The 23942-nt window shown below is 56.7% G+C and overlaps 12 protein-coding genes across 12 annotated transcripts; 7 read left to right on the forward strand and 5 right to left on the reverse strand.

Moving 5' to 3' along the window:
- Window positions 1-64: 64 nt before the first annotated feature.
- L226DRAFT_530281 (riboflavin kinase) lies at window positions 65-516 on the reverse strand. Its single transcript, XM_067679816.1, has one exon. The coding sequence runs from the start codon at window positions 475-477 to the stop codon at window positions 118-120; it is 360 nt and encodes a 119-aa protein (XP_067540663.1). The 5' UTR covers window positions 478-516; the 3' UTR covers window positions 65-117.
- A 353-nt stretch (window positions 517-869) lies between these two features.
- On the forward strand, window positions 870-1978 carry L226DRAFT_530283 (uncharacterized protein). Its single transcript, XM_067679817.1, has 5 exons — window positions 870-962; window positions 1077-1413; window positions 1467-1633; window positions 1698-1755; window positions 1818-1978. The coding sequence occupies exons 2-5, from the start codon at window positions 1276-1278 to the stop codon at window positions 1905-1907; spliced, it is 453 nt and encodes a 150-aa protein (XP_067540664.1). The 5' UTR covers window positions 870-962; window positions 1077-1275; the 3' UTR covers window positions 1908-1978.
- A 584-nt stretch (window positions 1979-2562) lies between these two features.
- Window positions 2563-5167, forward strand: L226DRAFT_190327 (uncharacterized protein). Its single transcript, XM_067672759.1, has 3 exons — window positions 2563-2603; window positions 2688-2776; window positions 2836-5167. The coding sequence occupies exon 3, from the start codon at window positions 2870-2872 to the stop codon at window positions 4970-4972; it is 2103 nt and encodes a 700-aa protein (XP_067540665.1). The 5' UTR covers window positions 2563-2603; window positions 2688-2776; window positions 2836-2869; the 3' UTR covers window positions 4973-5167.
- A 76-nt stretch (window positions 5168-5243) lies between these two features.
- Window positions 5244-7467, reverse strand: L226DRAFT_542789 (WD40 repeat-like protein; the record flags this gene model as incomplete). Its single annotated transcript, XM_067682150.1, has 8 exons — window positions 5244-5350; window positions 5404-5534; window positions 5591-5781; window positions 5842-6369; window positions 6420-6566; window positions 6615-7042; window positions 7090-7258; window positions 7315-7467. The coding sequence occupies 8 exons, from the start codon at window positions 7465-7467 to the stop codon at window positions 5244-5246; spliced, it is 1854 nt and encodes a 617-aa protein (XP_067540666.1).
- A 100-nt stretch (window positions 7468-7567) lies between these two features.
- Window positions 7568-9868, forward strand: L226DRAFT_530285 (signal recognition particle protein). The gene is made up of 9 exons (XM_067679818.1): window positions 7568-7661; window positions 7716-7883; window positions 7940-8038; window positions 8099-8444; window positions 8494-8602; window positions 8652-8900; window positions 8953-9358; window positions 9415-9544; window positions 9600-9868. The coding sequence occupies exons 1-9, from the start codon at window positions 7584-7586 to the stop codon at window positions 9743-9745; spliced, it is 1731 nt and encodes a 576-aa protein (XP_067540667.1). The 5' UTR covers window positions 7568-7583; the 3' UTR covers window positions 9746-9868.
- A 65-nt stretch (window positions 9869-9933) lies between these two features.
- On the reverse strand, window positions 9934-12556 carry L226DRAFT_478631 (polyadenylate binding protein). The gene is made up of 7 exons (XM_067676806.1): window positions 12520-12556; window positions 12198-12466; window positions 12066-12142; window positions 11962-12013; window positions 11813-11906; window positions 11564-11758; window positions 9934-11508 (listed from the first exon to the last, which is right to left on the reverse strand). The coding sequence occupies exons 2-7, from the start codon at window positions 12413-12415 to the stop codon at window positions 10147-10149; spliced, it is 1998 nt and encodes a 665-aa protein (XP_067540668.1). The 5' UTR covers window positions 12416-12466; window positions 12520-12556; the 3' UTR covers window positions 9934-10146.
- A 261-nt stretch (window positions 12557-12817) lies between these two features.
- L226DRAFT_557369 (scamp-domain-containing protein) lies at window positions 12818-14612 on the reverse strand. Its single transcript, XM_067683171.1, has 10 exons — window positions 14179-14612; window positions 13793-13976; window positions 13688-13732; window positions 13611-13635; window positions 13540-13558; window positions 13439-13487; window positions 13371-13388; window positions 13183-13315; window positions 13081-13122; window positions 12818-13020 (listed from the first exon to the last, which is right to left on the reverse strand). Exons 1-10 carry the CDS (start codon window positions 14381-14383, stop codon window positions 12967-12969), a joined length of 774 nt encoding a protein of 257 aa, XP_067540669.1. The 5' UTR covers window positions 14384-14612; the 3' UTR covers window positions 12818-12966.
- A 726-nt stretch (window positions 14613-15338) lies between these two features.
- Window positions 15339-16939, forward strand: L226DRAFT_190583 (barwin-like endoglucanase). Its single transcript, XM_067672762.1, has 6 exons — window positions 15339-15403; window positions 15455-15697; window positions 15754-16373; window positions 16429-16508; window positions 16560-16757; window positions 16810-16939. Exons 2-6 carry the CDS (start codon window positions 15566-15568, stop codon window positions 16830-16832), a joined length of 1053 nt encoding a protein of 350 aa, XP_067540670.1. The 5' UTR covers window positions 15339-15403; window positions 15455-15565; the 3' UTR covers window positions 16833-16939.
- A 469-nt stretch (window positions 16940-17408) lies between these two features.
- Window positions 17409-18741, forward strand: L226DRAFT_542792 (NAD-P-binding protein; the record flags this gene model as incomplete). Its single annotated transcript, XM_067682151.1, has 6 exons — window positions 17409-17460; window positions 17513-17567; window positions 17628-17685; window positions 17775-18030; window positions 18104-18307; window positions 18368-18741. The coding sequence occupies 6 exons, from the start codon at window positions 17409-17411 to the stop codon at window positions 18739-18741; spliced, it is 999 nt and encodes a 332-aa protein (XP_067540671.1).
- Window positions 18742-19201: 460 nt separating this feature from the next.
- L226DRAFT_530289 (adenylate kinase) lies at window positions 19202-21069 on the forward strand. The gene is made up of 7 exons (XM_067679819.1): window positions 19202-19240; window positions 19330-19646; window positions 19821-19926; window positions 19977-20085; window positions 20141-20205; window positions 20261-20453; window positions 20508-21069. Exons 2-7 carry the CDS (start codon window positions 19379-19381, stop codon window positions 20790-20792), a joined length of 1026 nt encoding a protein of 341 aa, XP_067540672.1. The 5' UTR covers window positions 19202-19240; window positions 19330-19378; the 3' UTR covers window positions 20793-21069.
- L226DRAFT_566636 (DUF858-domain-containing protein) lies at window positions 21060-22187 on the reverse strand (the record flags this gene model as incomplete). The annotated part of the gene is made up of 4 exons (XM_067683931.1): window positions 21060-21075; window positions 21128-21966; window positions 22023-22039; window positions 22091-22187. 4 exons carry the CDS (start codon window positions 22185-22187, stop codon window positions 21060-21062), a joined length of 969 nt encoding a protein of 322 aa, XP_067540673.1.
- Window positions 22188-22362: 175 nt separating this feature from the next.
- Window positions 22363-23912, forward strand: L226DRAFT_609064 (Swi3-domain-containing protein). Its single transcript, XM_067686018.1, has 3 exons — window positions 22363-22935; window positions 22991-23113; window positions 23163-23912. Exons 1-3 carry the CDS (start codon window positions 22372-22374, stop codon window positions 23832-23834), a joined length of 1359 nt encoding a protein of 452 aa, XP_067540674.1. The 5' UTR covers window positions 22363-22371; the 3' UTR covers window positions 23835-23912.
- Window positions 23913-23942: the final 30 nt, after the last annotated feature.

Here is a 23942-nt window from a genome sequence, read left to right on the forward strand (position 1 = left end):
AAAATCCAACACCGGCCTATTCAGCCTCTGCTGTTTCTCGCACCAACCAACTCCCATCGAACGTGCCGTTGCCCGTCTCTCGCAATGCCCAGGCCTCGCGGTCCAAGCTCTGACGCGCTACATCGCAGTCCACCGCATCTCGACGCCGTAGAAGTCGGCGTCGAACTTGTGGAACAGGTGCACCTCGGCCGACCGCGTCGTGTTGTTGTAAAAGTTGTTGCGCCCGATCGACATCACCATGGGATATACGCCGAACCCCATGGTTGTCGTCGTAGTGGTCGTAGTGGTGCTGGATGATATCGTTGCGAGCTGGTTTGGATGTGACGACGGTAGGCGTAGGGAAGCCCAGCCAAAGTACACCCCGGACTTGATATCAGCGATCCATGGTGTCAGCTCGTCGTCGACGGGGAGGTTGGCGGTGGGGATGCCGAGATCTCTGGCGCCGCGCCCGAAGCCGCTGACTATCCTGCCTTCCATCGCAGGGGAGGTCCGTGGGAGAACAACAACTGCACTGCTTGCGCCATGACATTGACGGTGTGCACAACCACACAGTGCGTTGACCCCTAGGCTGCCAATGCATCATGCATCATGGCCGATGCCCGAAGAGATGGCCTCGGGATCATAAACTGGAACGGCACGCCCGCGCGATTTTTGACTTAGCGGCAAAGAATTGTTAGATGTAACGTTGTTCTTTCATTCATGTGCATGCGCGTTGACCTTCACTGACGCGGCCGATGTATTGCAGAGCCGTTCTGACGTACATTGTTATGGCCACCTGGCGCACTCATACTTCATCCCAAACGAACGATGGAGCCAGATCTGGCGCATTTAGCAAACAGCATGCTCCCCGCTATGCGGCCAGGCTCATCCCGCTTCGTCGGTTCATAACGCCTTATCTTTGTGGATTCTCTTCCTTGATCCCGACCCCCGAGAACCACTATACTTGTTCTTTGCCGTTGTTGGTGAGCAGTATGCCTTTGCCGTCTCGCAATGCTCACACATGATCTCTTGCAAAATTCGCGCCACACCACTACGTCGCGCATATACAATTCCCTGTCGAATGCTGACGGCTGCAGCCCATTTCGTCTGCACAATCGCCACAAACATGGCCGGACGTATGATGCATTGCGGAGTGCTCCATGCTGTCTCGAAGTAACCCAGATCAGGACGATGTGAGGCCGAGGGTATATAAAGATGGTATTTTGAGAGGCTGAGGACGGCCAGCCTTGTCTCAGTATCCACTTAGCACAGCACCTCTGCAATCACCCGCTCGCAATGTCTCTCAAGGACGGCATTTACACGATCACGACGTCAAGTGGCGGCCACCTTGTCGGCCGCCACTGGGTCGAGGACAAGTCGCTGCTCCCCAAGCGCGTTGTGACTCTCCACAGCGTGGGTTATACACAGCCAAAGGTACATCGTCTGCAGGCACCCCACAAACTATTCCCAAGCTAACTCTCCTACAGTGGGATGTTCACGCGGTCGGTAACGGCAATTATAAGATCAAGACTGGTGGCAGCTACGTTGGCGTGATGCCGGACGGTCACGTCTTCGCTTTTCTCCTGGAGGACATGATCCAGGGCTCGGAGTGGAAGATTCAACACGTCCCCCAGCACGGCGACAACGCATACATGTGCGGGATATCTTTCTCTCGGCCTCATGGACGCGGCGTACTGATGAGCTTGTACATTCTCCAGCATCACGAAAGGCGACGGGAGCGAGGGATGGACTTACAAGGACAAAGACAGATCGCAGGCATGTCGCTTATTCACTGAGCTGCTAGGTTTTCATACTGACTCTGATGTGGTTTGACATAGATCTCGGTCGGCACCATGATCCACACGAACTCCCTGCCGCCGATGTACCCGGACAACCTGGTCTTCAACATTACCCCTGATGACGACTAAATCGATCCGCCAGAGTTAACCAACTCGACTTAGAGCACTACTATGTAGTGCGGCTTTTGTATTGGGAATGGATGACCAATGATGTCGATGTACCCTCGTTCGATTTATGCAACTTCGTGTCTGATGTCTAAACAAGTTTGCATTGCATTTGGCTTATAGCGCTTGTTGATGAGCCATTTCCGGACCTGAGTATCACCGTGCATCGCTTTGTGATCGCTTTTTGTCATGACCTCCGGTGGTCCTCACGATCAAGTTCGGGCTCTACATCGACATTTTGCATCTGATTGGGAGAGAGAACTAGGGACTGTAAGGAAGCTGATTGCATTCGAAATAATGCAACTTGAACGAACACCACCTGCGCACGTTCGACAATCCTCTGGACGATGGTGTTTGAGCCGTGTCCTCAACCTGTGATGCCGAAACCCTTGATACACGCCGTGACCCGGGTCGACTACCTCCACCTTCCTGACGCATGGAAGCAGAAGGGCGCGATGTCTTGTTGAGTCCACCCTTGCAGTTGCTGCGATCGCAGTGTGGTCAGGAGCTGATGTTCTTCTTCTCTCCTTATGAATAGAGTCCGCCTGCACACGCGTTCAATTTGCAATCAACAGTCGTCCGTCTGGCATGTAAGTCATCCTATAGCAGGATAGCTGCAGTCTTGGCAGCAGAAGTACTGTATGGCGTGCGACATCGCCAGTGAGTCAACGGCGACATTGGGGTGCCTGGTCCCTTGTAGCTAACTAGTATCCGTATCTTGTGGACGAACCACATCCGGCCAAGCATTGGGCCTCGCGGCGCATATATACGGACAACAAGGCATATTCTGTGCCAGCGCGTGAGTTGTGAGTCCTGCTCTGGCGCACCCCACAGTACGTACACATAACAACCTCCATGCGCATACTAAATCATGTCAACCTATGCAATGCAGACCCCCCACACGACACCCCTGCAGCCTTTCAGCCATGTTGACAGCGAGGTCCCCGCTGTGGAGGCTGTGGGCCCTCCTCTCCAGGGCATACGCTGTAGCAGCTCAGTCAGACGGCCCAACAGATGCTCGTTCGCTCTCCGCCGCTCTGCAGAACATCAATGGAATGAGCTCCATCTTCTCCTTGCTGCCCGTCCTCACCGGCAAGACGCAGAACGTGAAATGCATCGCAGCCCGCACTTTCCCCGGTGCGCTCGCTGTCGTGGGGCTCGGGGCCGGCCGCGTCCTCTCGAAGCTTCAACTCGGAATCATGCTCCTCAGCGCGGACCTATACCGCAACCTCGTCGGCGAGCTCTCGTATGCCCATCAAGAGTACGTCAACGCGTTCTCTCCTCCCCTCATCCACGTCCCCACAGGCACCCCGGAGCGCCACTCGTCCAATGTTATCGTGAATCATAACCCCACAGAGGACTACATGGTGGAGGCTTGGTTCCAGACGCAGGGTCTTCCTGCTAAGGTGGAGCTGAGCCAGGGAAACAATCTGCGGGTTTTCTGCGGCCTGCTGGTGTACGTCCTAGCGTACGCTTTCGAGACCTTCTTGTGCGTCCAGAACGCTGCAACCGGGGCGGCGATACCCCTGGCTGTCGTGCAAGCTGTCAGTGGCGTTTGCTGGATCGTCGCTGTGTGCATCCTGCAGGCCGCACGGGGCCAGGGGAAGCGCTTCATACACCTGAATCGGCTGGCTACGGCGGAGTACCGTTGCTTCCAGCTCGTTACCTCTGGGAAGCACGTACACAGCTCTGTCATTAGCACACAGCTGAGCAACATTCGTGACTACAATCTTTTCGACTCGAAGTACGACAGCAAGCAGCTGAAGGTCGTAGGCGGGGCGATGGTCGCCAGCGGAATCGTCGACGTCTTCGCAACTATCCTTGTCGTAGGGCTTAATAACTGGGCCTATGGCTGGCTGGCATGGCAGGTGCTCCTCATCATTCTCAAGGTTATCTTCAGCCTCGAGCCACTTCGGAGGATAGCCGTCGTCGACGTACAGCCCATGGTTGGTGATACCTTGGACCAAGGTCCATCCCCTCCCGTTGCAGCATCGACTACGCAAGGCCGCAGGACGCGGCTCCCCATCAGCGTGGACGTCTCTCCAGAGTTCTCATTCGTGGAGGTGTCCGTAACACAGAACGTCGTCCGCGAGACCGCGACCCAGGCCCGGTGGTGCTCGAGGACTCCTGGAATCTTCATAGGCCAGCCTTACTACCTGCAGCGGCCCAGCCTGCCGGAGAAGCAGACCGTGGGCTCTTCTGAGAGCATACCGAAGTTGTCCCTACCACACGTGTCTCAGGTCTCTGAGAAACGCGTGCCCGATCCTGAGAAGGCTACTGACCCCACAATGTTGCCCCTGCCCCCTTCCCCCTTGACCAGCAAGTGCGCATCCACCACATCCTCTGACTCGAGCTCCACAATCACCCCCTCTCCCACGAGCCCCATGATAGTCACCGAGGTACCGCGAATCATCATATCTCCGGAGTCACCCCTAGTTGCCTCGCCGACATCCCCACCAGGCATCGCACCGATCACCCGCTCGGCATCGACGCGCAGCGCTTCCACTCGTGCGCCAACACCACCCACCAAGTCTCCCAGGCGTGCTGCTACCATGCCTCTGCGAGGTCCTCCCCCAGTCAGCATAGTGACTCGCGGAGGTGTACCGAACGCATCCGTCCCCTCTCGACCGAGACCTGTGCCCAACCGCTCGCTCTCCCAGACCTTAGTTGCACCACAGCAACCTACGCCGAAAAGCGAGCCCAAAGAGAAGGACGAGCCCACATCATCCGCTCCTCAGGGCGACTTGATCCGCTACCTCGCACTCGGTAAGGACGGGAAGCTTACGCTCTCGGAGAAGGAGCCTGCGAAAGAGACGAACCAGGCACTCCAACGAGAGTTCCTCGCATGCCTCGCGGAGGTCGTCAGAGCCAACAAGGTGCCGAGCGTGGAGTTCCTGCTGGCCGTCGAGGCCATGCGCGAAGGGATCCGAAAGACGATGGGCGACAACTGGTATGCATTCGGGACGACCGACCTTACACGATACTTGCGCGCCTCGTACGAGGACGTATTGTGGCGCCGCTTTGTGTGACGCTGTTTAGCTGTACGAGCCCGCGATTATTGGACCCTACCAGGCAGGTCAGGCCCCTTGTTGCGATACTCGGCTGTTCGACAGCACAACTCCCAGACAGCACCTATGCTGGCATATATGAGTCTCCGTGTATCTTGCATGTGTTCCCGAGTGTTATTCCAGAGTCTGTGACATGGATGTCGGTCCCAGGTGGTTTCACGCAGCGCTAGATATACGTACGTGTCCAAATTCAGATATTATACATATTAGCGGATAGCATATAATACACTCATCAGAACAGATGTTTAACCTCGTGAACGAAGACGGTTTTAGTGTGTTCTCCATGCCAGCCTCGGTTGCTACTGGCGCTAACTAAGAAACGAGCAGCAGGATCGACCACTGAAGTCAAGTCAATACAAGCTCGACACATCAAGGGCTGTCTGAAGACGTACGCATCTGTGATACATAGCCTCCATGATGCCCAGGGATGATCTTGAACTGTACCCCGCTCTTGACCTTACCATACGGGTCGGGTTCCCCTGCTTCTGCCACATTCCAAAGACGGATATTGTCTGTGGAAGCACTGTGACAAGACACCCGTCAGAACACGCCCAGCGCACGTCCACCTACTGGACATACCATGCAAGATGTCGGCCATCCGGAAATGCGACCACGCAGGACACCACGCCTGAGCTAAGCGGGTTGCGCAGTGTCTTGAGGATTCTTGGGGTGCCCATGCCTGCCTGACCGGTCTGCCGAACGTCGTAGATCTCGACGGTTCCGTTGCGCCTACCTACGTAAATCTGGTTACCGTCAGCCGACCAGCACGCCTGTAGTAGAATGTCAGCGATTGCGTGTGGCGCAGGAGTGATCGAATAGGGAGGACTCACCGACATGCACCATGGGGGCGTCTTCTCGCTCATCCACATCCGCCCCACGCCCTTCCCTGGCGTGTTCACCCTCCTGTCCCACAGGATGACTTGACCATCGATGTGCGCAGTCATGAGTAGATCAGGCGAGAAGGTCGCGTAGGTCGCAGGGTCCAGGATAGGTGGCGCACCCTTCGGGGCAATGGCGCCCCGTCCAAGCTGCCCGTTCGGCTGCATGGCATTGCCGAAGGGAGCAAACGAAGCCGGCGCCCCGGATCCGTCGCCATCCGCGCCAGCATCGGGCTCGTCGAACAGTGGGTCGTATGACGTGTCGGATCTGGCATCGTCCTCTTGCTTGAAGGCTTGTCCGCCATTTGAGGCATTTGGTGGTGGCGGTCGCATGGGCACGGTGAACTCGCTGCCCGCTGTGACGGTATTCCAGGGATTGTGTATAAAATTCGAGGCGAGTGGGCGCACAGCGATGGCGGCAAGCTGAGCACCATGTGCGGAGAACTTGCGTGCTATGGAGCCTGTATTCAAATCCCAATGCTAAGGCCTGGTTAGCGACTCAGCCGTACAACTTGTGGGAGACCACTTACGATGGCTTCGCCGTCCCATCCAGCGCTGAAGAACCCTTTCTCATCATGCTGCAAAGAGAGCGCGGAGACAGGTCCCCTATGACCACGCATGACATGGCATAGACGACCGGGCGCATGGCGGACTGTATGTAGGGAGACGTGACCTTGCTAGAACGATATGAGTAAGGTACGATCACACAAGAGACATGAGCGTACATCGGAACCCGCGAGTGACCATAATGCGTCTGAGTGCATGGCCAGACTGTACACGGGATAGAGGGGTGCCTCCGTGATCTGACCGTCTGGTTTGGGCTCCGGGATGGCGTTCTCCCACCAGCATTTGATCTGGCCTGCTTTCATGATACCTTCTATGACGCCGCAATGTTGCCTTTGGGGCGCAGTGAGGAATACCTTCCCATTGACAGCAGCGAAGACGTCGTAGTCACGAATATAGCCGTCGTCGGAACCCGTCAAAAGATGGGTCATACACAGAGATGAAGCGAGAGCGTGTGTGGCGCATGGGTGAGGTATGGCACAGATAGCTTCGACTGTAAATGACCTGGGCCACGAGATTCCGGATAGTAGCTTGGTCTTGCGGATCTGAGCGGGGGAGGGAGGTCGCTCTTGAGGCGGTGGTTGCGGAGCTGAACGACGTCGAACAATAACTCATTGGGAAAGGCGTATTACATACCTTGTACACCTGCAGGAGACTCGTTAATGGGAGAGGCAGGCTTACTGGGCGGAGCTGCTTCCTGCAGGGTTTGGGTAAGGACCTGCTCCAGGTCCTTGTGAGGGGATACGCGGTCCTCATCTGCATCGTCGTCGTCGGAACCACCGTCAGAGGTGCTGGAGTCTGTATCCTAGATCGTTTGTGAGGGTTATATCCAGACGCGAAGTAGTAGCGGGCATACCGTACCTCATCTCCCTCCGTCGCCTCCGCTGCAGCTGCAGCTGCGAGGTCTTCTTCTAATGCATCAAGGATGTCTTCATCTATGTTGTTCTCATCCTCTGAAACGCCGTCGAATTCAAGGTCATCGTATACGTCGTCGTCCGAGTCGCTGCTGACCATGGTAGACGCGTATTATGTGGCCGCCATGGGAGTGATCGAAGTAAAGTTGAAGTGGCGGCAATACACGACGCCCGAAGCGCGAGCGCAATGACCTTCCTCATCTCTCGTCTCCTACCATGGTGTTGGCCGACCTCGGTCGCAAACTCAATGCGGCCCTCTCTTCTCTTAACCGCGCTCCTGTCGTCGACGAAAAGGTCGCTCTTCTGTGTGCAGGCTCTTAGAGGCCAATTCCTGATCGGCTTCCATAGGTTCTTGATGCTCTGCTGAAGGAGGTCTGCGCTGCTCTTCTGGAGTCGGACGTGAACGTCAAGCTTGTCGCACAACTGCGACAAAAGGTCAAGACAAAAGTGAAGGCTGCCTTGGAGGGTGGTGCGGATAAGGGGAAGGAGCAGAATCGACGACATGTTGTTCAGAAGGTAAGTCCGCTTCTCTCGCTCTTGGTATCTGTTCACAGATGTCGCCCCCGTCTTAGGCTATCTTCGACGAGCTTGTACAACTTGTCGATCCTGGCGTTGAGCCTTACAAGCCCAAGAAGGGACATCCCAATGTGATCATGGCTGTCGGTCTACAGGTATGACCCTACTGCATAGTACCCCCGTCATCAGTCTCTTACGAACCACACGGAACTCAGGGTAACGGCAAGACGACGACATGTACAAAGCTGGCGGTGTACTACCAGAAGCGTGGGTTCAAGTCATGTATCGTCTGTGCGGATACCTTCCGTGCCGGTGCTTTCGACCAGACTCGCCAGTCTGCGACAAAAGCGAAGGTCGCCTACTTTGGTTCCTACACGGAAACAGATCCTGTCACTATCGCAGCTCAAGGTGTCGCAAAGTTCAAGAAGGAGCGGTTCGACGTCATTATCGTGGATACATCCGGTCGGCACAAGCAGGAGTCCGAACTCTTCCAGGAGATGGTACAAATCGGTGAAGCCGTACAGCCAGACATGACTGTCATGATCCTCGATGCAAGCATTGGTAAGGAAGCCATGGAGTAGACGATGCAACACCGCTGATTGGACTGAAGGTCAGGCCGCCGAGGCGCAGGCCCGGGCATTCAAGGAGAGCGCAAACTTCGGAGCCATCATCGTCACGAAGATGGACGGCCATGCGAAGGGTGGAGGTGCTATCTCGGCGTACGTTCACAAATCTCCTCACCTGCTTGTGGATACTGACCACATGCAGTGTCGCTGCAACGAAAACACCCATCATCTTCTTGGGTGTCGGCGAGCATCTCCACGACCTGGACAAATTCTCCCCCCAACCTTTCATCTCTAAGCTGCTCGGTTTGGGAGACGTACAGGGTCTTGTCGAGCACATGCAAGACATCGCTACCCAGAACCCGGACAAGCAGAAAGAAATGGCGAAGAAGCTAGAGGAGGGCAAGCTCAGCATCCGTGACTGGCGAGAACAGATTCAGAACGTCATGAACATGTACGTTCGTCGATCCCCGAAATATCGCATATAACGTTGATCACTGCTGCAGGGGCCCGCTCTCGAAGATCGCATCCATGATCCCAGGCCTGCCACAAGACATGCTCCAGGGTTCCGACGAGGAGGGCTCTCTACGCATGAAGCGCATGATATACATCACGGACAGCATGACCGCTGCCGAGCTCGACTCAGACGGGTCCATGTTCATGGAGTGGGGCAAAGACGGCAAGCCGGCGGGGCTGACATGGAGAGTAACCCGCGTCGCCAAGGGCAGTGGAACGAGCGTTCGCGAAGTCGAGGACTTGCTCTGCCAGTACCGCATGATGGCGAACATGGCTAAGCAGGCGGGCGGGAAGAACGGCTGGCTGCAGGCGATTCAGAAGATGCAGGCCGCTGCTGGTGGTCGGGGACGCGGAGCTAACGGCATGCCTACTCCAGCGCAAATCCAGGCTATGCAGGTTTGTGTTCCGTCTCAATCACAACAGGGTCTTGTCGCTCACCATGGCTGTCTCAGCGCGCGATGCCTCCGGGTATGCTGCAGCAACTGCAGCGCCAGATGCGCAGTGGCGGCGGCATGCAAGAGATGATGAAGGCCATGATGCAAGGTCAAGGCGGAGACCAGTTCGACATGGAAGAGATGCAACGTAAGTCCTGCTATCCCGACAACGTACGTGTCAACTCAATTCGTTGGGCACACAGGCATGATGCAACAGATGGGCGGCGGCCTTGGTGGTCTTGGTGGTCTCGGAGGATTGGGCGGGCTGGGAGGCGGGGGCGGTATGCCCAACATGGCTGACATGTTCAAGATGATGGGTATGGGCGGCATGGGTCGTGGTGGCCGGTAGTTGGATACCTGTTTGGATAACGTAGGGCTTCTTTCGTGTAGTATGTACCAATAGGACGCATCTCACTGTAGCATATTTTTCAAACATGCTGTCAGTTGGACGGAGAGCACGCTTTAGTCGGACATGTGCGAGCGGATAACCATCTTCAATTCGTCACGACGCAACTGAAAAGATCCCACTAAGAAGCTGCAGTAACTGTCACCTCTCTGTTCCTGAGACTCGTACACACAAAGGAACGACCACCACAGGACCCTGCGCGCTGACGAACGCGAAGCATACAGAGGAGTAGCAAGAGGGGAAGAGTGAAGAACGTCGGCGAAATGGAAAATGTAGGAAGGGGGGAAGACACATGACAAAAGCTACAACACCTATCAAAACAACACCGCAACGACGACTTCCTCTTACTTGCTCTCCGGGCCGTCCTTCTGGGTGAACTCGTGCAAGACGGCAAGGGCCTCGTTGACCTTCGAGTTCATCGCGTCCGCCGACTCCAGAAGGTGGAGGAGCTCCGTGTTGTCCATCTCGAGCAGCATACCCGTGATCTTGCCCGCAAGCTCAGGCTGCGACGGGGCGATCTTCATGTAGATGACCTCACCGAGCATCTGCTTCTGCTCCATGGGGGAAGCGTTGGCAAGAGCCGCAGCGGTGATGGTCGGTGCCTCGCCAGAGGGCGCAGGAACCGCGGACGGCGCCTGACCAGGGCGAGGTGGTTGAGTGCGGTTGGCCGCGGGGCCGCGGGCAGCGGGGGGCTGACCACCGGCAGGGGGAGGGCGGTTGGCGGGAGCACCCTGCGGGGCACCGGCGCGCGGAGCGCCGTTGGCCGCGGGGGCGTTGGGGTCGGCGGGAGGACCACCACGGCCAGCCTGGGGAGGGCGGGGCGCGCGGGGGTAGCCGGGCATGCCACCGTAGGCTTGGGGCGGGGCCTGACCATACGGGGCGGGGAGGGGCATGCCGGGGACCTGGCTGTTGGGGGCGTAGCGGGGACGAGGGGGCATCATGCCAGGTTGGCCGTAGCCCATCATGCCACGACCACCCGGGGGAGGGTAGGCACCAGGGCCAGGCGGATAGTACATAGGACCGTTGATGTAACCACCAGGAATGCCGGCAGCAGCGGCCTGCTGCATGCGGATCTGGTTGCGCTGAGCGATCTGGCTCTCGAGCTGCTGCCTGCGAACCTCACGGCGTTGAGCAAGGGAGACGTAGAGAGGCTTCGAGCCAATCATCTTGTTATTCATCTCGGCGACAGCCTTCGTAGCCTCGTCGGGGGAAGAGAAGCAGACGAAACCGAAACCTTTGGAGGTGCCCTTCTCGTCACGCATCACCTTTGCGCTGGTGATGGTGCCGAATGGCTCGAACTCCGCACGGAGGCGTTCGTCGTCGACCTCATCGTCGAGGTTCTTGATGTAGAGATTGACACCCTGGTACTTGCTGAGCTTCTCCATCTTGGCCTGCTCGTACGACTTGCGAAGCTCCTCTTCGCGCTCAGCCTTCTTCTGGGCACGGGCGACGAACAGCTTGCGACCCTTGAACTCGGAGTCGTGGAGAGTTTCCACAGCCTTCTGGGCCTCCTCGTGAGTCTCGAAGTTGACGAAACCGAAACCACGGCTCTTGCCCTCGTCGTCGATCTGGACCACAGCAGAGGTGACGTTGCCGAACTGCTCGAAGAGCTTGACGAAGTCGTCCTGGGTGACCTCGGGATCAAGGTTCTTCACGTAAATGTTGGTGAACTGCGCCTTCATCTCCTCAAGCTTCGACTGACGCTCCTGCGACATAGTCAGTTTACTGGATACATACGAACGCATATATGCAGATACTTGCCTTGCGAGAGATGTGGTGGCCGACGTAGACCTTCTTGTCATTCAGCAACATACCGTTAACGGCCTTGATGGCAGTCTCGGCAGCCTCAGCAGTCTCGTAGTGGACGAAACCGTAGCCCTTCGAACGGCCATGCTCGTCGGTGGCGACCTTGCAGGAAAGGACGTTGCCGAAAGCGGCGAAGGTATCGTGCAGAGCCTGGATGTTTCAGAGTGAGCTAAGCTGCATTCAGGAGTGTCTTTGTCATCGAACCTTGTTGTCAATCTGCTCGTCGAGGTTCTTGATGAAAATGTTGCCCTGGCCGGTCTTGCGGAGGGCGGGGTCACGCTGGGACCACATGATACGGCTGCGGAACACTAAGCAATCCTTGCGATAGCACATAACGTCACCCAAGGACTTACCAGGCACGGCCCTTGATCAAAGAGTAGTTGAGTTGCTCGAGAGCACGCTCGCCTGCGGCAACAGTGAGTAAAAGGTTCAACACCGGTGTGGTAAAATCGCGTACCATCAGCAGCGTTGAGGTAGTTGACATAGGCATATCCGAGGGAACGACGAGTGACGGCATCACGGCAGACACGAATGCTTCGGGGGAGCTCAGAGGATGCGAGGCGATAAGACACTGCAAAGTGAAACGTACCTGGCCACCGGGCCAATCATGTTGAAAATCTCGAACAACATCGCCTCCGTGACGGTCGGGTCGAGCTCGCCGACGTAGAGAGAGGCCGAGGGCGTGACCTGAGGCGGAGGGGGAGGGTTGTACGCGACCGGGGCAGGGGCCGGGGGAGGAGGCGCGGCCTCGACATGGTGCTGGGGAGCAGCGTCCTGGACAGGAGCAACAGCGGGAGACGCGGACATTGTATTTTCAGGGATAGGTGGGTCGTTACTGCTTTGTGGACTTTTCTGCGACTGTGAGGGTAGGTTAGCGAGGTGAGGTGGCGAAAATTGCGCGCGATACGTACACAGGAGGCGACAGAGCAACTGCTTTTTGGGATTTTATGAGATATTGGATTTTTTGATTGTGTTTTGACCTGCGGAGGAGGTCACGGACGATGAGCACGAACGCAGACGGGACAGGATGGGGATGGGGAGACAGACCTTGAATGATGGTTTAGAAGGAAAACAGGGCGATCCGGGACGAGCTCTATAGCAGTTTGGCATTCAAACTCCGACAATCGAGTACAGGCGCCTATGCCACAAGGCACAAAAGGCTTCGCCCCCGAAGGCCTCACGACAATGGCCATGCTTTCAACATGCGTTGCCACACGGTATCTGCTTTGCGCACCTTTACGACATCAAACACGTCTACACATGCGCGCGCTGGGGTAGAAGAGACATAACATTCGCATACATAGTCCGCAACAGCGATACAATGGCTAGCCCGAGCCACCCAGGTCCAGCACAACAATCTAACCGCGCGTGAAGTAGGCCTTCGCACCATGAGTGGCAAGTTCGCCTTTCGCCTGCGAACAAGAATCGTGGTCAGAACAAGACACGGGACAGAGCGAGGCCCAAACACGTACCTTCTCGACAGTGTGTCCGGCCGCTTTGTGATGCGCCCAGATCTGCAGGGCAAGTCGCTGAGATTGACTTGGGAGATAATGCGCATGTACGCAGAGACGTACCTGGCGGTAGTAGAACGCAAGCCCGACGCCTTGCACCACCCAACCAACTGTGGCAACTGTGCCGACTATGGCAGCAGGCAAGGAAGGCGCGGTGTAAGCCTTGATAGTCTGGATGAGACCTGCGGAGCCGGTGCTGAATGCATGCACTCAGTATGGACGTCGCGGAATGGGCCTCATTGGTTCCGCACCTTGGAATGCCAATGATCCTGTGAAGCTGTTAGTTCTATAAAATGCGCTACTCGTCCTTCCTACGTACATGTAGACCGAATAGATCAGATGCCAGCCTCCGAAGAAGAAGTACAAGTCTGAAGCACGCGTAAATGTCCCCGCCAGTATGGCATACGAATCCCAGCTTACAGTAGTAGAGGGCCTGCTCCTACAAAAGAACGTGTGAGCATGGGAATGGGAGAGTGCATCCAAACAATTACCTTCATGTAGCCATTATAGATCGGACTTTGCGGGAGGTCAATGACGGGATGCATAGGCTCGGGAGGGGCCAACGTACCGGTACCATAGCAGGAAAGACAAAGGAGTAATAAAGATCACATAACTGCGTCCATTTCGTACTCCGTCAGATGGTATTGTGCATTCAGTAGCGAGAAATGCGTACCCAATACTTGAGCCGAGGTCGCTCCCTCCATTGGATGAGCCAGACGCCAATATACAGATGCACGCAACCATGTTGACAATCAGGGTGCCCGCAAGGACAAGCCACAATTGGTAGAGTCGGGTGATCAATGGTTGGGAAGCTTGAGGGATCTCATCCTTGATAGAATGGAAGATGAGGGGGAAGACTGCGGTCCCGGAGAGGTTGCAACGGCACGTTCAGTATAGTACGAGAGACGAGATTACATCCCACCACTCTTGCGCGAACAAGCTGGGCAATGCTCTGGTCAAGGCTTCCCCCAACCCAGAGTAGTTCCAACGCTCCCACATTCATTGATTGCCAAGGAAGGGTGGGATATGACCTTGATTCAAACTTGTATGAGTACTCACAGAATGGCCAATTGTTGCGTCCATGTTTCCGAATGTGCTCAGTCTTGTTAGCAAGCTCGCGCTCTCTCCTCTCCAAGTCTGCTTCCCGCTGCCGAATTTCCTCCAATCGCGCGGCGTCGGCTTGCTGGTGAGTATTCACGGGGTCGTCAAAGGGGTTCGTGTCGAGAGAGTGGGACGAAGCAAAGGGATTTTCGTTATAGCTCATGACGGATTAGCAGCGGGCTGAGATATACAGGTAGAGGTGGTGTGAGAGGAGAGGTTACTGCGGGAAGTTGCGTAGACGCCAAGCTTCCCGCTGGCGATGTGGTTGTTCCGGTTGCCGCAACAAGAGATGCAACGGAGTCGTCCTCCCTCGACTGCCTACGCCCACAATCTCGTCTTGACACTCTACCCTTCAAGCTCTCTCGAAGACCGCCGAGGAGGCAGAGAGGCGCACTTGGTTGCACACTCGGAGGAAGAAGGCCGCGCTATGCGGCTGTGACATAAGTCCCAACGCAATGCGCCGCGATCACGACAGACCTGTGCGCGCCTGAACAGTGAATTGCCAGCAAGCCAACTGCCAAACAGGTGCGCTACGGTCATTACGGGACTCGCAGTTTATGTCAGTTGCTGATACGTTCGCAGTTCGTATTATCATAAGCGCGCTTCTGAACAACGTTCCTGGGTCGACTGCGACTGGGAGCGTTCTGGGTGGGGCGCACGTCATAGAACAGCGACCGGAGACACATGGCGTACGGAGTGCATGCACTGCGCAGCCGCGGGTTTGATGGACCGAGACGGGTCGTGAAGCAACACAGCGTCTCGGGCTGGATGCCATCGTCGCCGACACTCAGCAAGCGTCGCAATTTCCCTCGGCGGCGAACAAGTGAGTGCCGTCTGTTCTGGGAAGCGTTCGGGTCCAAGGCGCATGCTCAATCGATGCCCTCGCTGGTGTCCGCTTGCGCACTGCTGTTCTCGAGGCGGATGCTTGGCATGGTGAAACATGACAGCGGCATGCCGACGCCATGCCGACACAATTCGAGGGCCAGTGGCAACTCGCGCGAAGAAAAGGCAATCTCGCCGTGTGGAGGAATGCAGTTCGAGCGCCTGCTGCGGCGTTGGCCGAGTCCGACGCGCTCCATAAAAAGGGCCGGGGGAGTTTTGCGCGTTGTCCGTTTACCTCACGGTCTTTCCCCACCCTCCTTTCCCTCCCGTTCCTCCTCGCCTCCAAGGCGTGCTTTCGACGGTAAGTACTCGCTTCTCTTCCCGCTTTTACGTCCTCTCATCTCGTCCCTACCGGCGCTCCAGCAGTCACTCTCTTAAATCCCAACGGTCGCTACCTTCCCGTTCTTTGGTTTCTTTGCGTCAAAGCCCCGTTCCAACCCTCAACCCCGACCTAATTACAACGATGCATTTCCTTACCCTTGCCTCTATTGCCCTCACCGCTGCTGCCGGTGCTTCTGCCATCGTCATTCCCCGCAGCCATGTCCACCACGCCCGCATCGAGAAGCCTGACACGTACTACGAGGGCTACCTCGAGGTAAATCCATCATTCTGATCGTCCTCCATGATTTCCTCAAACATCTATCATCACAGCCTTATGCGACCTACCACGCGCGGTATATGGCAATCGACTGCGAGGACAAGCACAACACGTCGTACTTCGACCGTTGCTGCCACCCCATGCTGGCTACCGAAACGCTCGCCAAGAACCGTGACGCGGACTGCAACCCTGCCAACCTCCCGAAGTCTTCTTCTGCAGTTTCGACTGCGTCCGCGTCCGCATCTGTCGCCTCTGCAGCGCCCTCCGCTACCTCTACTCAGATCCTCAGCTCCACCGGTGATGACGGCGACGACGACGACTGTGAGGACGACGAGCCCACTTCCACTGCCTCCTCGGCTGCTCCCACCTCGACCTCGAGCGATGACGGTGACGATGATGATGATGATTGCGATGACGAGGGTGATGAGCCCAGTTCCTCGGCCGCCCCCTCTACCACGCACGTTGCGACTTCTTCAACCCATGTTGCTTCATCCACGCATGTCGTGACGTCGTCTACTCACTCCGCTACGACCGAGGCCGTTACAACCTCTTCGACCCACGTCGCTACGACCTCTTCGACCCACACTACCAAGGTCGCTACCACGACGAAGACGTCGAGCACGCCCACGTCTACCAGCTCATCCGGCGGCTCCGATACCTTCTCCGGCGGCCAGTGAGTTCACATATGGTAACAAGTTGTGAGGATGTGCTGATGACATTTGGTGCAGTGCCACCTTCTTCTACCAGGGTGGGCAGGCCGGTGCTTGCGGTACCGTTCACTCCGATGACTCGTTGGTTGCTGCCATTCGTAAGTCGCATCGCGCTATCTCGCGCTACAAATTTTCACAACCATCTTCAGAGACCAAGCGTTACGGCAACCTCAGTGCCAAGTCGTCCAACTGCGGCAGGAAGATCAAGCTCATAAACACTAACAACAAGAAGAGTGTTACCGTGACTGTCGCAGACGCTTGTCCCACCTGCCCTGACGAGAACGATCTTGATCTCTCCGTCGGTGCGTTCACTCAGATCGCGACTGAGGAGGAGGGCGAGGTTCCGAGTGAGTACTGTTCTCCTAGTCAAGGAACGTCTGATTGCTGACTTAGACACAGTCACCTGGAACTTCCTCGACTAAGAACTCTGCTGTTTCGCCAGCTTCAGCTCTTATTTCCATTCTATTTCTTGGTCCCCGTTTCCGGTTTTCCTTATGTTTGGTGTCGTTATAGGGGCATGCCCCTGGCCCAGTGCCATGCGTACCGTCTGGCAGAGGTGAAGGCGCAGAGTTCACGAGACTGACGACCCTGGAGGCGGAGGTATCTACCTCTCGCTCTTCATCCTCACGATACGCTTTATTCCACGCTACCGACCCTGTCGAAGCTCCTCCTGCTGTTCACCGGTGTATAGCTGTTATAGTTATCGTTATTGTCCCGCTGTGATCCGAGATCTAGAGAAGAATGCCATTGTGTTGCACATGGGCTAAATGACGCGTGCTTCGTGGGTGTCCACAGGACCATAACAACGAAGCCACCGACGCAAACATACGATCGACTGCAAGGAGTCGCGGTCGATCGAGATCTGACGCGTCCGCTTCACCGCTCATCGGAGTGACGTCGACAAACTGTCCCGCGCACTTGGTGTCGAACGACGTCCTCCGACTCCCCCATGTCCTCCTGAACGCGTCTCTCTCGCCTCTCTCATATCTACCACCGTTATGCAGCCCATCGCCCAGAAGATTCTTGTCGTCGGAGGCAATGGCTTCGTCGGTGTGTCGGACAGTCTGTGCACTGCAATTCATATGCTCATCGCCCTATGCAGGCTCTGCTGTCTGCAGGACAGCACTCGCGCGCGGCATGCAGGTCGTGAGCATCAGGCGCGTTTCATATGTCTTGTCCGTAGCGAAGGAGGAGGCTCATGCTAGAGTGTGTTGCAGTCAGTCAGGCAGGCCGTGGCAGACACCCAAGGGTCACACTCCCGCCTGGGTATCCAAAGTGTGGTTGCACCCTCCTATGACGCGCGCGCATACACTCATAGCCTATGTCTCTCTACCCTCTACCCTCGCTCGCAATGCTGCATTCAGGTCGAATGGCACAAGGGCAGCGCGCTGGAGCCTGAAACATACGAGCACCTGCTCCCCGGAGTGACCGCGGTAGTGCATACCATCGGCACGTTGTTCGAGAAATCTGGGTACAAGAGCGCGCTGAAGGACGGGAACGTGCCACGGTTTGTGAGCAGCGTGGCTGCTGGCATTGCTGGCTCAGGACCGTCTGCGAACCCGTTGGAGAGGGAGGAGAAGAAGCGCGAGGGCAGCTATGAGGTCGTGAATCGCGACACGGGTACGTCTGTCGTCTTTCTCTCATCTCGATCCCCGTTAGCCTCACTGCGCTGTCGTCGCTCCGTGACATACAGCGTTGCGCGTTTGCGAGACGTTCCTGAAAACGAAGCCGACCGTGGAGCTGAACGCCCCACGCCCATTCGTGTACATCTCCGCCGAGGACTGCACACGGCCCCTCGTCCCCGCGGGATACATTCGGACCAAGCGGGAAGCAGAGATGCTCATCGAGAACATGGTCCACGACGAGCCCGATTTCCGCGGTGTCTATATCAGACCCAGTACGTTCCAGTCTCCATACTAGCTCATAGTCAATTTCGCCGCTGACCCTCTGCCCCTAGGTCTCATTTATCACCCCCATTTCCGTCCTATAGTCTCCCCGGTTGCCGCGCTCCTGGACCTCTCCGCGACGATACACGCTAAGGCACCAGCAGGCTTCCCGACCCCGTCAGCTGTCCTGCACGCATTGGGCTCCGTGCTTCCCCGTGGACGGTCTTCGATTAATGGAGACCAGCTATTGCCGGACTCGGGGCTCGACGCCATTGCGAGGGCACTCACCATTCCTCCGGTCCATGTCGACCATGTCGCCGAGGCGGTTTGCATTGCGGCGGACATCACTAGGCCCGATGTGAGGGGTCCGTACGGGGTTGCGGAGATGAGGGAGTTGATTGGATGGCACCAGAAGGGGCAGCAGCAAACGGGGGCACACGCGTGAAAGGTTACTTCATGCAATGAGATGGCGCCTTCAGTACTTCAGTAGTGCTATACTGTACTTGTCTTCCTGTAAGGACTAATGCAGCAGCGATACACCTCTCTTCGACATCGTTGCGGCTGTTTCGACTCGAGGGCATGAACTTCTTCCTGGTTCAGTGCCCGGACCGGTCTTCCGGAATACAATCTCAAGCTTAGATGCAATTGCTTTGAGCTTATGGGATACCCTCTGAACTTCACTGCTCATTTTGCTGGAATACGCGCCATCTCGTGGTCGAGTCATGGCAGAGTCATGCAATGTTACGCTGCGCAGGGTGGTGAGACGGGGCCAGCCTAGAATATGGTCTGACAAATGGGGAGCGCCTGGGCGCACTGTCGCGTGACGGATGCGCGAAGAACCTTTGGGGAAAGGGCCAAGCCGACCTCCGACGCCCGTCTCCTCCTCTTTCCCCTCGCCGCGCGGACGAGAATCTAGCTGCTAGCAGGTTCACTAGCGCGTAGAGGTGAGCAATTCTGTGTGTTCCTCTTCTTGTCCTCGTCCGGCTGACGAATGGTGGTTTCTGTGCATCGCCTTGGTGCTTTCGGCTTGCAGTCGGGCTCGGGAGATCCCCCACATCTGCAGAACATTCTCCCAGCGCACGATGTCCGTCCCGGGCCCTATCTTCGCCCTCCGAGCGCAAGCTGCCCATGTCCTTCGGCCGAATGCGAAGGCAAGCTCGAGCTCAGTCCTCCCTGCGAGGTTTGTAGGACGGACGCGTCTCAGCACATACACTGGGCGCCGGAATATCAGCCAGTCCGTGGCAACACAGAAGGCCATCCCGTTCTCGCTCAACACCGGCCGCGCGGAGACTGCGCCTGCGAGTGGACATGGACACAGCGATGGGAAGTTTTTGCGGATGATTATGTTCGGTGCGTGTTCGCAAATCTCTTCTGCTGGGTTGCGCTTGGGGCCCGGGGGGTACTGTCGTGCTATATGACGTCGTGCGTGTGCGCATATGCGGCGGCGTTAACACTAGACTCACTTGTGCCGTAAGTTGTGTGGAACGTCTAACTGACATGGAACTGTTCCCGTCTGTTGTACAGGGAAGCCCGGCGCGGGCAAGGGCACGCTCTCCGCTCGGCTGGTTAAGAAGTATGAGATTGTGTCGCTTTCGACGGGGGATCTGCTTAGGCAGCACATTGCAGAAAAGTGCGTTTAAACTGTCATTGTGTTGGGTTATTGCTTAACGGAATGTGCAGGACCGAGGTCGGGTTGCTTGCAGAGCAGATCGTTGCATCAGGTGGCCTCCTTCCGGACGACATCATGCTTAAGGTCGTAACGAGTAAGCTAGACATGCTGCATAATAAGGCAGGTTCCACCGTGAATATGACGCCAAAGGCTACATGTTGATACGTGATTGCAGCACTGGTTATTGGATGGGTTCCCGCGAACACTAGGCCAGGGCGAGATGCTCGATGGACACCTTTCGTGAGTATTGCATGCACGTACATGTGCATCATCAGAGCTAATCCCCCTTTCGCAGACGGCAAGGCACTCCTATGAGTCTAGTCATCAACCTGGACGTTCCAGACGACGTGATCCTCGGTCGTATCTCAGACAGATGGGTTCACTTGCCTTCGGGGCGTGTGTACAACCTGTCCTATAACCCACCGAAGGTGGCAGGGCACGATGACGAGACAGGCGAGCCTCTAACCAAGCGGCCAGATGACAACCCTGTGCGTGTATACCATGCTTTTCAAATTACGAACGTGCTGACAACGTGCTCGCAGGAAATATTTGCTCGACGCCTGGAGCAGTTCTATGCATCGACGTCCCCTCTAGTCGCGTACTACAGCGCGAAGGCGGCTAATGATCGGTCAATGAAGCTCGCCACCCTCTCTGGGCGGACATCGGACGAAATCTGGCCTCAGTTGGAAGGTGTCATTCAGGCACACTTCCCATCAGTCAAGGAGCGATCAGAGGTCAAGAGGCGGACCAGCCTCTCGGACGCGATTCTCGCACGACAGGAGCAGGACCTGAGGGAGAATACGAAGGCGTCACTCACGAACGCCTGACCCCGGAGAATCGTATACGCTCTGCTATTTTTGCTGTGGAAGAGGTGTCTCGGACTGTGAATTACCTGACGATGTCAGGCATGTTCCAGCGTCGTACGCCAATGACGATTCGTCTCACGTTGCTTACTAGTTTTCTCGCATTTTACCTGTCTGTCTACGTGCACTTTGCCTCTCGCGCGCATGTCTGCTCTCTCCTGCTGTAGTCGTACTGACGAATACCATATAAAATTCAATCATCCAACCCGCGCGTAGAGTCTCGTCTACTTGCTACCTCATTGCGTACCTATAAGAGCGTTAGCCTTGGGCGTCGCAAGGACGACTCCGAAATTACATACATTTTCACAGGGTAGAGACCTTCCGGGAAGCCCTCTTGTGTCTGTTCGTAAATGAGCTTCAAGCCCGCATCCGTGAAACATTGTTTCCAAGCAAGATCGGACCTGCAGACACGGTCCCACTCAGCCGAAGGAATATCAAGGAAATCCTCGCGACAAGCCCACCTCGTCAAGCTGGAATCGCTCTCGTCAAAGACCGCACGAGGGAACCCCTTCTCTGAGCAGGTATTTTCCTTTACGACGATGAGGCCTCGCGCGGGATCGCGGAGTGCGGTCTTGGCTCGGCGGAAGAAGTTGATGAGGTCAGTGTCGCTGAGTGCCCCGAGGCACCATTGACACCATACGACGTCGAACTTGGAGTCGAGGTCGTCCGCGGACGGCGTATGTCCCACTCGTCCGAGCACCTTCGCCTTCTCTGGCGCGGCGACGGGGTGAACAGGGTCGAAGTCCTGCAGAGTTGCCTGGATGAAGGTGACGCTCTTCGTCTTGTCCGCGATGCCTTTCCACGGGACGACCTCGAGGTCATTGATTTCCGTGCCCTCGTCCGCAGGCAAGAATGCCTTGGAGGCATTTGAAAGGTCTTCGCTCGCCTTGCCGCGGCGCAGGGCTTGATTGATGAAGATGTCGACGGGCTCGACGAGGACGACGTCCGAGAACAGATGCAGGAGAACGTCCGCGGTCACACGGCCTACACCTGCTCCGACGTCCAGTACGCGGGTACGCTTGTTCGCAACGTCCTCTGAGACGTGTAGAGGGCGCACAGCTGAGGGAACGGTACAGAGCTCCGGGAGGAGGTACATGAGCATTTGGCGGGACCCGAGTGCGTCCACCCTGGGCAATGTCTGTCATCGGAGCCTTATTCAATCATCGGGCCTCATGAATTGTGTCTGGGACATACCCCGGTACCAAAGCCGCCTACAGATGAGTATCATTCCCGGCAGCGGTTAATCCAGACACAGGACTCACCGAGGACACCATCGTAGCTGGCCGGCTGAGTGGCCCAATATTCGATGCCCTTCCCGACATCAGGGTCTGGCAATGGTTGTTCTGCCTCCGAGGACATTGTTCGAACTTGGATGTAGGTTCGCAGTAGAGAATGTGGTCGATCGCCCGAGATCTCGCGTTCGGTGGCTGAGAACCGTGACTAAAATGTGCCGTTACGCGACGTGACGGACGCGTCTGTGGCACGCGTCGGGGGTCGGGCGCGCTCACTTGCTCGCGACTCCGAAGTCGAACTACATACGACGATGGCCTCTCTCGCTGATATCTGGGACATTCCCGCGGAATCTGCGTCTTCTACTCCGGCTCCGCCACGAAACCCTCCTACCCTGGACGATGACGACGACGTCGTACTCAGCAACACGGCCAAGCGGCGGCCACGATCGACTCTGTTCCTCGACTCCGACTCCGAGAACGAAGCTGCTCCTACATCCTCTAAGGGCGCGCACTACGCGTCAAGACCAAGCACCTCAAAGAACGATATAGATGCTCTCTTTGACGACCTCGAGGACGAGCCGGAGAGCACATTCAAGCAGCTCGCGCCTTCCCTCGACGTGGACGCGCTCAGGCGGCAGGCGGAAGCCAAGATCGCGCTCACCCCGCACCAGATCCTCCCAAGCAGTTCACCACCACGAGACCTGGGAGATGAGGAGGAGGATGGAAAGAGAACGAAGGGAGGGAAGAAGGCGAAGGATGGGTTGTCCAAGAGGAAGAGGAAGAACTTGGACGAGGGGACGCTGGTGGGCCCACTTGGATTCCCCGCTCTGGTGAAGCAGGCGAAGAACTTCAAGCCGAAAGGCAAGGGGCACGAGGTATGTACGGCCGACTTGCCTACTGTACGCAGCACTCGAACTCAAGCCGTATTAGTTATCCGATCTTAACAGACTGCTGAACGTGTACCACTTCTGGTCGCACGAGATGTACCCGAACACACAATTCATCGACACGGTCCAACGCGTCGAGAAGCTCTGTCACTCCAAGCGCATGAACGTACGTCCCCAAGAGCCTCGCCTTTGCTATGACTGACAGAGGATCCTAGGTTGCTCTCGGCGTCTGGAGAGATGAATCCAAGGGCCTCATCAACGGGCACGACGTCAATGCGGACGGCTCAGACCACTCTGACAGCGACGCGGACAACGACGACGCGCCGCGTCCGACGGACGTCCCAATTGCAACAGACAACGAGCGGTCATCCCCAGCGCCCTCGCGCGGCCCCTCACTACCTCCGTCCTCCGCCTCCGAAGCGGATGGGCTCGACGATGACTTTGACATTGACGCCATGATTCGGGAGGAGGAGGTTGCTCAGACGCAAGGTCCATCTGGCCCCTCGACCACAAGTGCACCTGCCCCGCGCCGCGCACCTGCTGCGACTTCCAATACGCCGATGGACGAGGACGAAGCAATGTGGGACGCGATGGATGACTTCCCAGCTGAGCCTTACGTCCCTCCGGACCGCGAGCAGGCTGTGAAGAAGCCAACTGCACCGGCCCCTCCTATGGACGAGGACGAGGACATGTGGGACATGATTAGGGAAGTCGAGCAGGAGAGGGAGGCTGTAGAGAAGGCCGCGCCTCCTACGTCTAATGCAGCTGGCCCGCCGGAGGGCGCGGGTGCACCCACTGAGCCTGTCACTGGACCTTTTGGTATAGTCGGTGTGGACCCGACGAGGCCGGCGACGAACGACGAGGGTTGGGACGAGATGTACGCATAATCGACTCCTCGTCCTTCACTATATCATTGTACTTGTGTTCTATGCTCTTGTGTCTTGATACAACACCAGTGTGCGTCCTATCACGAGAGAAAATAGCAAAAAAAAATC

The sequence above is a fragment of the Lentinus tigrinus genome (assembly GCF_003813185.1).
Source record: "Lentinus tigrinus ALCF2SS1-7 unplaced genomic scaffold L226scaffold_3, whole genome shotgun sequence".
NCBI classification, from domain to species: domain Eukaryota; kingdom Fungi; phylum Basidiomycota; class Agaricomycetes; order Polyporales; family Polyporaceae; genus Lentinus; species Lentinus tigrinus.